The 13,405-nt window shown below is 38.3% G+C and overlaps 1 protein-coding gene and 1 pseudogene across 1 annotated transcript in view; one reads left to right on the plus strand and one right to left on the minus strand.

The window, feature by feature from the left end:
- The window catches only part of RALBP1 (ralA binding protein 1), a 57,355-nt gene that overhangs the window by 28,295 nt on the left and 15,655 nt on the right, over positions 1–13,405 (plus strand). Inside the window, exons 2-3 of the mRNA XM_012446869.2 lie at positions 5,468–5,766; positions 9,219–9,677. Coding sequence (XP_012302292.1) covers positions 5,523–5,766; positions 9,219–9,677 — 703 coding nt within the window. The 5' untranslated portion in view covers positions 5,468–5,522. The remainder of the gene's footprint in view (positions 1–5,467; positions 5,767–9,218; positions 9,678–13,405) is intronic.
- On the minus strand, positions 10,475–10,619 carry LOC135276178 (U2 spliceosomal RNA; annotated as a pseudogene).

Here is a 13,405-nt window from a genome sequence, read left to right on the forward strand (position 1 = left end):
TTCTCCCTCCTCCTCCCTCCTCCTCCTCCCTCCTCCTCCCTCCTCCTCCTCCCTCCTCCTCCCTCCTCCTCCTCCCTCCTCCTCCTCCCCCCTCCTCCTCCCCCCTCCTCCTCCCCCCTCCTCCTCCCCCCTCCTCCCTCCCCCCTCCTCCCTCCCCCCTCCTCCCTCCTCCTCCTCCTCCTCCTCCTCCTCCTCCTCCTCCTCCTCTTCTTCCTTTTCTTCTTCTTCTTCTTCTTCTAATTTTAGTTGTACTTACCAGGAAGAATAGGGATAAATAATCTTTATTCAAATTTTCAATAATTTATACCAGGTATCCTCTTGCCTCAGAAATAAGAATTTCTGATTTTTGTTGTTTATTTTCTTACCTTTGAATATTTATACTTAAATTTATTATGAACCATTCGAAGCCTCTTTCTTTTGCCCTTTTGTTCAGTGAAGTTTAGGCTTGCTATAGCTCCCCAGTGGTCAAACAATGTGTCCTAATGCAAACACGCTGTTCTTCCTTTCTTACTAATCCTGCAGTCAGACTCTCACTCCTTCATGTCTGCTTTAACTACTCCACTTATTCTCAACTCTAGATGAATTAAGTTGTCTTAGTCTGTTTGGACTTCTATAACAAAATACCATAAAGTGGGTAGCTTATAAACAACCGAAATTTATTGCTTATAGTTTCAGGCTGGAATGTCCAGGATCAAGAAACTGACAGATTCGGTGTCTGCTGAGGGCCCACTTTCTGGTTCATAGTGTCCTCATAAGAGGACACTAATTCCATTAATGAGAGCTCCACCCTCACTACCTAGTCACCTCCTAAAGGCCCTCCCTCCTAATACCATCACCTTGCGGATTAAGTTTCAATATATGAATTTTGAGGGGACACATTCAGTCCATAGCACAAGTCAACAAATATTTCTTCAGAGTAGCTTTTGTGAATAATCTATTGAATAGTTTACGAACAAAACTGTCTTCTTGTCATTGTCAGTCTAGTATGGAAGCAAAAATAATTGTGAACCAGGAGACCGTGGAAACATAGGTATAACTTATACATGTTATAGGAGTGAATGATCAAAAGCCGTCTGACATTTTGCTGCTAGTATTCCTGCCCTTATTCCTCTCTTAGCCCCAGTTTTGTCACTTTCTGGCTTTGGAATTAGTAATGACTCCCACACCAAGTCTGAACTCTTCAGTGTGGCATTCAGTTGTCCGAGCCCACTTTGTCTTTTAATGTCTTTTCCATTCTTCCTTAGCAAGAACTCCCTGGGTCAGGCTGGTCTTCTCCTCATTCTCATAGTAAGTCCCAAATGTTACTCTGTGTCTTTAACCACACTGTTCCTCCTGGCATAAATGTATTTATTCCCTTTTGTGTGTGTATAGATGAAAGGTAGTTCAGTGGAAAAAAAAAAAGTGTTTTGAGTCAAACAAATCCCAGTTTTACCTCTTACTTGCTATGTGATTTAGGGTAAGTTATTTAAGTTCTCCAAGCCTTACTTTCTCTGTTTGTAAACATGGAAAAATATTGCTTTTCTCACAGGGTTAGCTAAATTAATGTATGTGAAAGTTCTAGAAGCCACAGGAACTCAAATAAAATGTGGATTCCCTTTCTTTGTTTCCTGAATTAGAATTTAAGGCTCAAGGCAAGGTTCATTTCTTCTAATCTTTGTCTCATCAACAGTAAATATGTTGAGAATAGAAAAGATACCAATTAGTTTATTAAATAAACATTTGAGTACTTAACTATGTGCCATAGGTAGTGTTAAATGTTGGAGCCCACCATTAGCAAGGCGAACACATGCATATATAGTTAAAATACAGTATGGTAAGCACTGTGAAGAGGTATGTTCAGAATTTTCTAGGACATAGAAAAGGAGTATTTGTGGCAGTGGATAGGATCGGTCACCAATGAGGATTCTTTGAGAAATGTTGCTGGTGCTTAATTTTTTTTAAACAGCTTTTTGAGGTAGAACTCATAAGATCCACCCACTCAAAGTGTATAATTTAATGATTTTTAGCCAGTTTATGGGTTTCTGCAACCGTCACCATAATCCAAAGTTAGGATGTTTCCATCATTTACAAAATTGTGCCCAATTGTAGGCTTGGTGTTAAAGGATGAGTATGAATTAGCCACGTAAAAATATTGAGAGGAAAGTGGGATTCCTGGGAGAGAATGAGCAAAGACAGAGAAGCATACAATAACATGGTATTGGTGTGGGTGATATGTCTATAGGCAATTTTATTTCTGGAGTGTAAAGGTGTGCTCCTGTCCCACAAGTTATGTTTTAGCTTCAGTGGACTTGAGCTCAGTTTCCTCATCTCTGTTGTTGAGCTCTAGGTCCCTTTAAACTCTCCACTCTTAGGTTGTCAAAACTTCAATTAATGGGGAAAGAGAATGCACTTTAAAAAACGATAGCCAAAGCTGGGCGTGGTGGCTCATGCCTGTAATCCCAGCTACCCAAGGTCACCTGAAGTCAGGAGTTTGAGAACAGCCTGACCAGTATGGTGAAACCTGAGGTCAGGAGTTCGAGAACAGCCTGACCAATACGGTAAAACCCCATCTTTACAAATAAGTTAGCTGGATCTGTTGCGGGGGGGCCTGTAATCCCAGCTACACAGGAGGCTGAGGCAGGAGAATCGTTTGAACCTGGGAGGTGGAAGTTGTAGTGAGCCGAGATTGTGCCATTGCATTCCAGCCTGGACAGCAAGAGTGAAACTCCATCTCAAGGAAACAAACAGGCAAACAAAACAAACAAACAATTGCCAAAAGTCAGGGCCCATTAAAAAAAACAGAATTATAGTGATGCTTATTGATCCTTCAATGAAACTTTTTTTTGTTTTTAATATATTTTTTTCTGATTATACAAGCAATAATGTGTATTGGGTAGAAAATGTATAAAATGCAGAAAAATAAAAAAATTAGATCACTTACAATCTTATGAGATAATTATTAATGTTATTTTATGCATATATTTATATATTTAAATTGATATGCTGTAAATAAAATTGCTTTTTCCTCACACCATTAAATACTGTGAAAAACATGGTTTTTAATACTGCGTAATTTTTACGGGATCAAAAATAGCCTGCTCCTTTTTTTTTTTTTTTGAGATAGGGTCTCACTCTGCCACCCAGGCTGAAGTGCAGTGGTGTGATTTCAGCTCACTTTAACCTCCATCTTCTGAACTCAAGTGATCCTCCCACCTCAGCCTCCCAAATAGCTGGGACTACAGGCATGTACCACCGTACCCAGCTAATTTTTTGTTTTTGTTTTTTAAGAAACAAGGTTTCACTGTGTTGCTCAGGCTGGTGTCAGACTCCTAGGCTCCAGTGATCCACCCACCTTGGCCTCCAAGAGTGCTGGGATTACAGGCATGAGCCACCACACCAGGCCCCTTTTATCTTTTTTAAGTGATAATATATAGACATGCCAAGGGTCAAACTATATAGAAAGGATACAATAGAAAGAATAAAGTCTACCCTTCTAACGCTTCCAAGAGTTAACAGTAATTAACTGTTTGTTATATGTTTTCAGAAACTTTGTGTGACTTTGTAGCTTATTATTTTGATAAATCATAATTTAATGAATTATTGATACCATTTTAGATTATATTTTATTTTTGTTTTTACAATACATCAGTGAATATTTTCTTGCATTCTTGTGAAAGTATATCTGAAGGATAATTTCCTAAAACCAGAATTCCTGGGTCAAAGATAATATATTTACAATTTTGATAGCTATGATAAGGTTACTTTTCAAAAAGGATCGTGTTATATGTCTACCATTAGTAGGTGTTCTCATGAGTCCTGTGTCCTCTATCCTTACCATCACACTGGATTTTTTTTTTTTTTTACTTTATTGCAATGTCTTTATTGCATTACTGGAGCAAGTTGGCTAGACTGTCCCTTCTTGAGGAAGGTATAAAACAAAAAGACCAGTAAGTATTTCCTCTCATCTTTCCCCCTACCCTCCCCGACAATTGCACAGAAGTGTCTGAACACATCTGGTGACAAGAACAATTTGCAAAGTCAAAATGTGCCATTTTGTTCTTTGCCACTCTCATATTAGAAAAGTGATAGCTCATTGTTTAAAAAATGGGTATCATTGGAGTTGAACATTGTTTCCACTCATTTTTTAGCCACTTTTCTGTGAACTCCCTGTTCACATCCTTTGTCTGGGTCTCTTAATTTGTTGCTATTTTCATTAATTTGTTAAGAACTCTTTGCTTTTTAAAGAAATTAGCTCTCTCAATTTGCGACTTTTTTCCCCCCCACATTTGCTTGTCTTTTGACTTTGTTCGTGGTCAGATTTGTCACTTAGGGCTTGTGGATTTTTTAAACTGTAAAGTTAACCTTTAAAGTGAATGCAAAGAGGCGTGGTGGCTCACACCTTATAACCCCAGCACTTTGGGAGGCCGAGGCTGGTGGATCACTTGAGGTCATGAGTTTGAGAGCAGCCTGGCCAACATGGTGAAACACCATCTCTACTAAAAATACAAAAATTAGCCAGGTGTGGTGGTGCACACCTGTAATCCCAGCTATTCAGGAGACTGAGGCAGGAGAATCACATGAACCCGGGAGGCAGAGGTTGCAGTGAGCCAAGATTGCACCACTGCACTCCTGCCTGGATGGCAGAGTGAGACTCCATCTCAAAAAAAAATTAAAAAACTTAAGTGATCGCAAAGAGAAAAAGTGATTCTGACAGTATTTCAAATGCATGTCATAATGACATTAAAGAGGAGTAAGAATTATTCCAAGTAACTTTTAAACGCAGTACTTTGTGACTATGTACTTACCATCTAAAGAAGGGAAAAAATGCAGACAGATTTTGAATTCCTCTTATTTGTAGCATCTGTTGTAGTAAAACTATTTTGTATGTATTTTAGGATTGATTAAATGAGGGTTCCTTCATTTCTTTCAGCATAACTGCAGTACAAAATATAATAGTTATAAAAATATATATATATAATAGTTATTATCAGCACATGAGCTGTATATATAAATTGCATCTATCATAGAATGATAGTTGTCTGTAATTATATGAATCATTAAGTGTATCATTTTAACTATTATAAAATTTAATTATAATAACTTCATGTGTAGTTATAAAGTCATCTTTGTGACTTTATAGTTGTTTAATCATAAAGCAAAATAATAAAATTTTATGTTGGGTAGCAGCTAAAATGAAGCACTTGAAAATGATGAGTTCTTTTTCAAAGGAATTCCATATTCTACTTTGAGAAGTCTGCTTCTGACTTTCATATGATTTATTTTTTGAATACTTAAAGATCCCAGTGCTTTTAACCCTGAGAACTGAAATGTGTGATGCATGTATCTCAAGATAATAAATTAAAAGAGTATTTTTAAAAGGGATTTGTGGAGAAAATATTTTTGATTTGTAAATGCTATGTTGTATGTTTGAGGTGTTTTTGTTCCTTGGTGTTAGGTGACTCTGCTGATGTTTTTTCTCTTGGTGCAGGTGTAATGGATAGGTAACAGAGAAGACCTCGTTCCTTCCCAGTCAGGACATCAGCATGACAGAGTGCTTCCTGCCCCCAACCAGCAGCCCCAGTGAACACCGCAGGGTGGAGCATGGCAGTGGGCTTACCCGGACCCCCAGCTCTGAAGAGATCAGCCCTACTAAGTTTCCTGGATTGTACCGCACTGGCGAGCCCTCACCTCCCCATGACATCCTCCACGAGCCTCCTGATATAGTGTCTGATGATGAGAAAGACCATGGGAAGAAAAAAGGAAAATTTAAGAAAAAGGAAAAGAGGAGTAAGTACCATTTTTTTCCTATTCTTTAGATATTTTTATTTTATTTTATTATTATTTTTTGAGACAGAGTCTTGCTCTGTTGCCCAGATTGAAGTGCAGTGGTGGCATCTCAGCTCACTGCAATCTTCACCTCCCGGTTCAAGCGATTATCATGTCTTAGCCTCCTAAGTAGCTAGGACTAAAGGTGTGCGCCACCACACCCAGCTAATTTTTGTATTTTTAGTAGAGACAGGGTTTTGCCATGTTGGCCAGGCTGGTCTTGAACTCCTGACCTCAAGTGATCCACCCGTTTCAGCCTCCCAAAGTGTTGGGATTACAGGTGTGAGCCACCATGCCTGGCCTAGATATATTTTAAATAAACTTCCACTCTAATTACAGGTACCAGCTGTCTTCTGGAAACATGACAAGACAGACTCTAGTTTGATTTTTCTATTCTTTATTTTTCAGGGTCTCAATTTTTGTATATTAGAGTTGTATTTTGGGGTCTTACTCTCACAAATAAAAATACTGAGTTTCCAGAAATGGCAAGGTTTTCTAGTGGATATTTCCTGAAATAATAATTCAAAATAATGTTGAGAAAGTAGTTACTGAGGTGGGCACAGTGGCTTATGTCTATAATCCCAGCACTTTGGGAGGCTGAGATGGGAGGATTGCTTGAAGTCAGAAGTTTGAGAGTGTGAGAAACAAAGCAACACCCCTCTCTACAAAAAATTTAAACAATTAGCTGAGCATGGTGGTGTGTGCCTGTAGTCACAGCTATTTAGGAGGCTAGGAGATTGAGGCTGCAGTGAGCTATGATTGCACCACTGTAGTCCAGCCTGGGTGACAGAGTGAGACCCTGTCATCTCCCTGCTCAATCCCCCTCAAAAAAAGGTAGATACTGGAAGCATCTTAAAGCATCTTACTTTTCTTAGATAGGTCATGTCGGCTATTTGGGGTACACTTTATTGGAACCTTCAATAAAGTAGTTACTCATTTATCTTAAGCAACTCCATGATACATTTCATTTGAGGTCCTATTCAGTAAGAAGGATGAATCATTTAAGTGTTTGTTTTTAGTATGTTAAAAGCAAATAAAGTGAGTTATTTTAAGTATTCCTTATTTTGAACTTCATGATATTTTAAATTGATTTGTTTTTGAAGGATTACACAGAGTGCACAAATTCTATACAACTTGATGAGTGGATATGACTACAAGGATCTGGAAATAGAGCATTATCAATTTTCTTTTGCTGCCTCTTTAAAGGGAATCACCCACCCCTCCCATAAGTAAACTTCTTTCATTGTTGATTGATGCTGCCTGACTTTAAACTTACGCATACTTCTATTTGTGTCTAGTTTCTTCACCCAATATTAGACTGAATCTTGCTCAGGCTGGAGTGCAGTGGTATGATCTCAGCTCACTGCAACCTCTGCCTCCCAGGTTCAAGTGGTTCTTCTGCCTCAGCTTCCCAAGTAGCTGGTATTACAGGCACGCATCACCATGCCTGGCTAATTTTTGTATTTTTTGTAGAGACAGGGTTTCACCTTGTTGGCCAGGCTGGTCTTGAACTCCTGACCTCAGGTGATCTGCCCACCTCAGCCTCCCAAAGTTGTGGGATTACAGGCGTTAGCCACCCTACCTGGCCAGTTTAACAGAGTTTAATTGAGCAAAGAATGATTAGGGAATCCAATAGCCCCCAAACCAGAATTGGCTTAGAGTGACTCTGTGACTGCCACATGGTCACATAGTATTTATGAACAGAAATGTAAAGTGACATACAGAAAACATAAGTGAGATACAGAAACAACTGAATTGGTTATGGGCATTTGCCTTATTTGAGCAGTTTGAACAGTTGCGCCCCCCACCCAGTGATTGGCTGAAACTCTGTGAATGGTACAAGAGTAGATTACGGTCTGTTTATACATCCAGTTAGGTTATAGTTCACTGTGTATGGAGAAACTTTTAGGCCAAACTTAAAATATGTAAGGAAGCAGCTTTAACTTCATTTAACATGTTTGTTAGATTCATTCATGTTATTCGATGTGGCAGTAATTTGTTCATCTTTGTACTAGATACTCTTTCATTGCATTATATGCTAGATTTCATTCATCTATTCTGTTGTTGCTTGTTTGGGTGGTTTTCAGTTTTTGACTGTTATGAGTAGTGCTTCTGTGGTGTACATGTTTTTGTATTTATGTTATGTGTATGCCTGGGAGTGGAATTGTTCATTTATAGGCCATGTGTATTTCAGCTTCAGTAGATCCCTGTAAAACAATCGTCCTGAGTGGTTGTACACGTTTACCTTCTCACCAGCAATGTATGAACATTCCACTTGCTAAAGCATGATGGTATTTTGTCCCTAAGATTCTTGCCATTCTGGTTGGTGTGGAGTACATGGTATTATAGTTAGAGGGTAACTTAGGAAATAGCTGTTATCTTTTATATAATAGCTTGCAAGGTAGCTAAGGAAAAGATATAGGAGAGTTACAGATATTTTAAAACAACAAAACGAAACTATGACAACTCTGACATGGTTGGTAAAGCAATTGGGCACATTTGTCAGTGTGTGAAAACCAGAGCTTTCTGATGCAGGGAAGTGCGCCCAGTGGATTTGGCCACCATCTAAAGATGAGGAAATTTCCCAGTTTAATCCTCTACTCAAATGAGGCTGCAGATCCTGCTGCAGTCTCCATAAAGAACTTAGCAGCTGGTGACAGGAGAGTGAAGTGTGATAGGGGAATAACTGAAGCACATAAACAGTAGTGCAGTTTGTCATGCTTTGAGATTGCCTAAAGTTATAGGCACCACTTAGTTGGAAAAGTTAGGCCGGTTAAAGTGAACACAGGTTGAGTATCCCTAATCTGAAAATGCAAAATGCTAAAAATCTGAAACTTTGTGAGCACTGGCATAACTCTTGGAGGAAATGCTCATTGGAGCATTAGGGATTTCAAATTTTTGGAATAGGGATGCTAAACTGGTATAATGCAAATATCCAGAATTTGAAACACTTCTGGCCTCAAGTATTTCAGATAAGGGATACTCAACCTGTAGTATGTTAGAGGATATGATTCACATGATGAAAGGATGCTCGCTCTATTTTAGAGAAGAATTCATTCCATTAGCCCTCTATGTAGAGCCTTTCAGGTGTATTTCTTATATTTGGTTTGCCTGAATTTCACATATACACATATATAATGTAAAACCTGTTTACCCTCCTAATACTGTAAGGATGGTAACTGCTGTTTATTTGTCACCCTCTTGTGGTCAAGAGATGTCACTGCAACATCTCTTTTTCACTGAGAGGAAACCCATTTCTTTGCTGGGAGCGCCCAGGAGGAATTGGCCAAGAAGTGAAAAACTAGATAACTGGTGCCAGGTGGCACCATTTTTTGGTTCTGTTTTTAGAAAGCATATGGACAGTTTGACATTAAACAAACATGTAACTTATACTGTCTTCATTCCTCTGGCAGCTGAAGGCTATGCAGCCTTTCAGGAAGATAGCTCTGGAGATGAGGCAGAAAGTCCTTCTAAAATGAAGAGGTCCAAGGGAATCCATGTTTTCAAGAAGCCCAGCTTTTCTAAAAAGAAGGAGAAGGATTTTAAAATAAAAGAGAAACCCAAAGAAGAAAAACATAAAGAAGAAAAGCACAAAGAAGAAAAACATAAAGAGAAGAAATCTAAAGACTTGACAGCAGCTGATGTTGTTAAACAGTGGAAGGAAAAGAAGAAAAAGAAAAAGCCAATTCAGGAGCCAGAGGTGCCTCAGATTGATGTTCCAAATCTCAAACCCATTTTTGGAATTCCTTTGGCTGATGCAGTAGAGAGGACCATGATGTATGATGGCATTCGGCTGCCAGCCGTTTTCCGTGAATGTATAGATTACATAGAGAAGTATGGCATGAAGTGCGAAGGCATCTACAGAGTATCAGGTACTGGGAATGTGCACTTCACTTGGTGATTTTTAATAATTAACTTCACTTTCATTTTTCAAAGGAAGAAAAAAATGTTGTGAGGAAAATTTGGCCTGGATCCTAAGCTTATTCATTTCCTCGATCCTTCCAATTGCATGAAAATCCACCCTTCTCCCCAGCCTTTCTTTAGTGTTTGAGCAGTTTGGTTTTTTATGATATTCCATTCCATTAGGAGGATTTCACGTGAGTTGTTCAGAGGTTGCAGCAACCAGGACTAAAATAAAGTGAGGTGTACTGGTAGCATTGCTTAACAGGACTGCATTCAGACCCTGCTTTTTTTTTCTTTTGTTTGTTTTTTGAGACAGAGTCAGAGTCTCGCTCTGTTGCCCAGCTGGAGTGCAGTGGCGCAATCTCTGCTTACTGCAACCTCCGCCTCCCAAGTTCAAGCAATTCTCCTGCCTCAGCCTCCTGAGTAACTGGGATTACAGATGCCTGCCACCATGCCCAGCTGAGTTTTGTATTTTTAGTAGAGATGGGGTTTCACTATGTTGGCCAGGCTGGTCTCAAACTCCTGACCTCAGCTGATCTGCCCTCCTTGGCCTCATAAAGTGCTGGAATTACTGATATTAGCCACTATACCCGGATGCCTGCTTTTGTTTTTTCTTTCCTCTCTAAGCAGAGGCTCAGTGGTGTGAGGGTCTTTAGCGAGAGAAGGAAGGTTAACTGTGTGAAGGAAGCTTCTTGGCCAAGAAACACATTTATGGATATTTCCTTAGCTAAGAGGCATGAAATGGTCTTTGTTTTTGTTTTTGTTTTCTTGGTGCATGGTTCTTGGTGGTACCATAATACCTGGTCAATACGTGGAGTGGTCCAAGCAAGCTTCTATTCCATCTCCCTGCTCCAAAAATCCTAGAACAGATAGTATGCTTGACTTTAGCCAAAAGACCAGGAAGCAGGAAATGTTTAGGCCCTATATGTGAATGCTTTGGTCAGCTACATGCAACTGTTACATATATTAGCAAAATTGATTTTCTATTAATCTTTATCCCATATGTATACAAATTAAATTTTATACTTGGCAAGAATGTGTTTTGATTGGGTATCTAAATCAAGCAATATGTATATTATTTAAAAGTAAAAAGACTTATTTCTTAGAAAGCAGTATGATGTTTATACCGAGATAGGATGAAAACCCTGACCTGTAGCAGCATCTGTGTTCCAAATTATTAAATTCCCATTATTCAGTTTCTTGGTACATTATCAATTTCTGTTTAGAGATTTATTTTATAAAATTAATTGTTGGCCGAAGCAGGAGAATCAATTGAGCCCAGGAGTTAGTTTGAGGCTGCAGTGAGCCATGATTCTACTGCACTCCAGCCAAGGCGAGAGTGAGACCTTGTCTCAAAAATAGTAATACTTGTTGGTCACAAGTATTTTCGTGAGGCGTTGTTAATTCATATATAGACTATATGGAGAGATTAGACTTAGTTTTTTCATTTAATTGGCTCATACACAATTTGAGAAGGTAGATTTGATACTTTTGTTGAGAAAGAGCAGATAGTTTTGATAATTGGGAAAACTGTTACATAATCCACTAGATTACATGCCATTGTTAAGAGTATTTTGGCTAAAATGTTACTGTGTTATAGAACGTGAAATAAATTAGGCATTGAATTTAAGCTTATAACTCCTTAGTATTCAATAAATATATTTAAACAATTATTTGATTTTTTTTTTTTTTTTTGAAACAGAGTCTTGCTCTGCCGCCAGGCTCCAGGCTGGAGTGCAGTAGTGCAATCTCGGCTCACTGCAACCTCCGCTTCCCTGGTTCAGGCAATTCTCCTGCCTCAGCCTCCCGAGTAGCTGGGACCACAGGTGTGTGCCACCACACCCAGCTAATTTTTGTATTTTTTTTTTAGCAGAGACGGGGTTTCACCATGGTCTCGATCTCTTGACCTCGTGATCCGCCCACCTTGGCCTCCCAAAGTGCTGGGATTACAGGCATGAGCCACTGCGCCCGGCCCAAATATTTGATTTTTAAGAATAATTTACTGAATTGATTTTTTAACATTTAAAGATTAATAACACAAGCTGCTTCTCTCACATGGTCTTAGTAGCCATGAATTAATTTTGTTTTAGGTAAAAGTTTCTCTGAAAATTTTCTGCAGCTTTGTTTAAAGGATTCTTTTTGTCTCTGACCGACTTTTAATGTCTGCATTTTTTTAGGAAATTCGTAGTCATAGAACTCCTCTTCTCTGTGTGTAAAAGCATTCAGACTGAGCTGCTGCCCATCGTTGCAATAGCTAGGGGCTGAGCTCCTGCTCTGATGAGTTTTGGGTTTATTCTCTAACCTGTGGCAGTTTGCTATAGTCAGCCCGACTTGTACTACTGTTAACAGCCAGTGCTAATAATAATACTGCTTTTTGCTGGAGATGTTAGTTTTCACTTAATTCATTTTAAGACCTTTTGCTGAAAGTTTTAGTTCTTGATTATCCAATTTTAAACTAATATGAAAGACAATTTAAGTGATTTTATACACTTTAATTTACTCATCTACATTTTCTTGTATCTTTTGCATTAAAGTGTACCTGTATGCACTTTCTCTCTTTCTGTGGAATCCTTTATTTGGAGTGTCCAATTTTTAAAAGGAAAACATTTTGATTACAGTTTCAGAGTAAGGCAAACCAAACACATATTCTGATTGTCTACTTGTACAATTTGTTGGATAGGTACTATAAGGGGGAGAATTAAATATACATGAGGAAGAGAATAAATCTTTGCCAAGAATTTCGGTTAAAGTTATCACTTACAGTTTACGCATATTATCATAAAAGTAAGAAAATGGGAATTATTTTCTGACTTTTCTGTCACAAAATAAAGATTATCTAAAAATAATAGTGTTATTTTGTATTTTGTTATTTTATTTTGTCAACACTGGATAAGTTACAGATTTATCATAATGCCATTAAAAGGTTTTCACGAAGGTTGAGGAATCCCAAAGTCCAGATGTAAGCACCGTATTCACTGTCAAGTGCTGTTCAGCTTAGATAGCATTTACCAGTAGAAACCGTCAGCCTTAATATGTAGCTTGTTTCAAATAATTGGATGAAAGTGTTAAGTATTAAAAACAACAAAAAACTACTTTGTGTTCTTCTGAGCAATCACTATCACTAAATTATGGCACTTAATGCAGATTGTACTAAAGACTTCAAATCTTATACAATGTTTGAAAATCATTTGCTTGTATGTTAGAGTTTCCTTTTGTTCAATAAGCAAAACAATTTGATTTTAGAACCCCAAACGTTATTTTTTTGTTCCAGTTCTGTTCAGATTAAAGATATACTTAAAAAATCCAAACTTTAAAATAGAAATTAGATGTGGATTATTTAATGGAGAATAATCTTCAAAGTGTTTGTTTGGGTAGCTAACTCACCTTTTGCAATTACAGTACAATATTTACACATAAAAAATTAATAAAATTAATTTACCCACAACTTTTTGGAACATACTTATGTACACCAAGTTGCATTTTTTGTTGTCAGTCTTGTGACTTGTTAGAAAAAGCAGTTGGCTGCCTGTGTAGAGCAAGACTTACACTTGGATTGCAGTTTGACTTTTTACCTTTTTTTTTTTTTTTTTTTTTAAGACAGAGTCTCGCTCTGTTGCCCAGGCTGGGGTACAATGGCGTGATCTCGGCTCACTGCAACATCTGCCTCCCGGGTTCAAATGATTCTCCTGCCTTAGCC

This window comes from Aotus nancymaae, unplaced genomic scaffold (assembly GCF_030222135.1).
Source record: "Aotus nancymaae isolate 86718 unplaced genomic scaffold, 86718_ANA_hifiasm-v0.15.2.pri h1tg000020l, whole genome shotgun sequence".
Lineage (NCBI taxonomy): Eukaryota > Metazoa > Chordata > Mammalia > Primates > Aotidae > Aotus > Aotus nancymaae.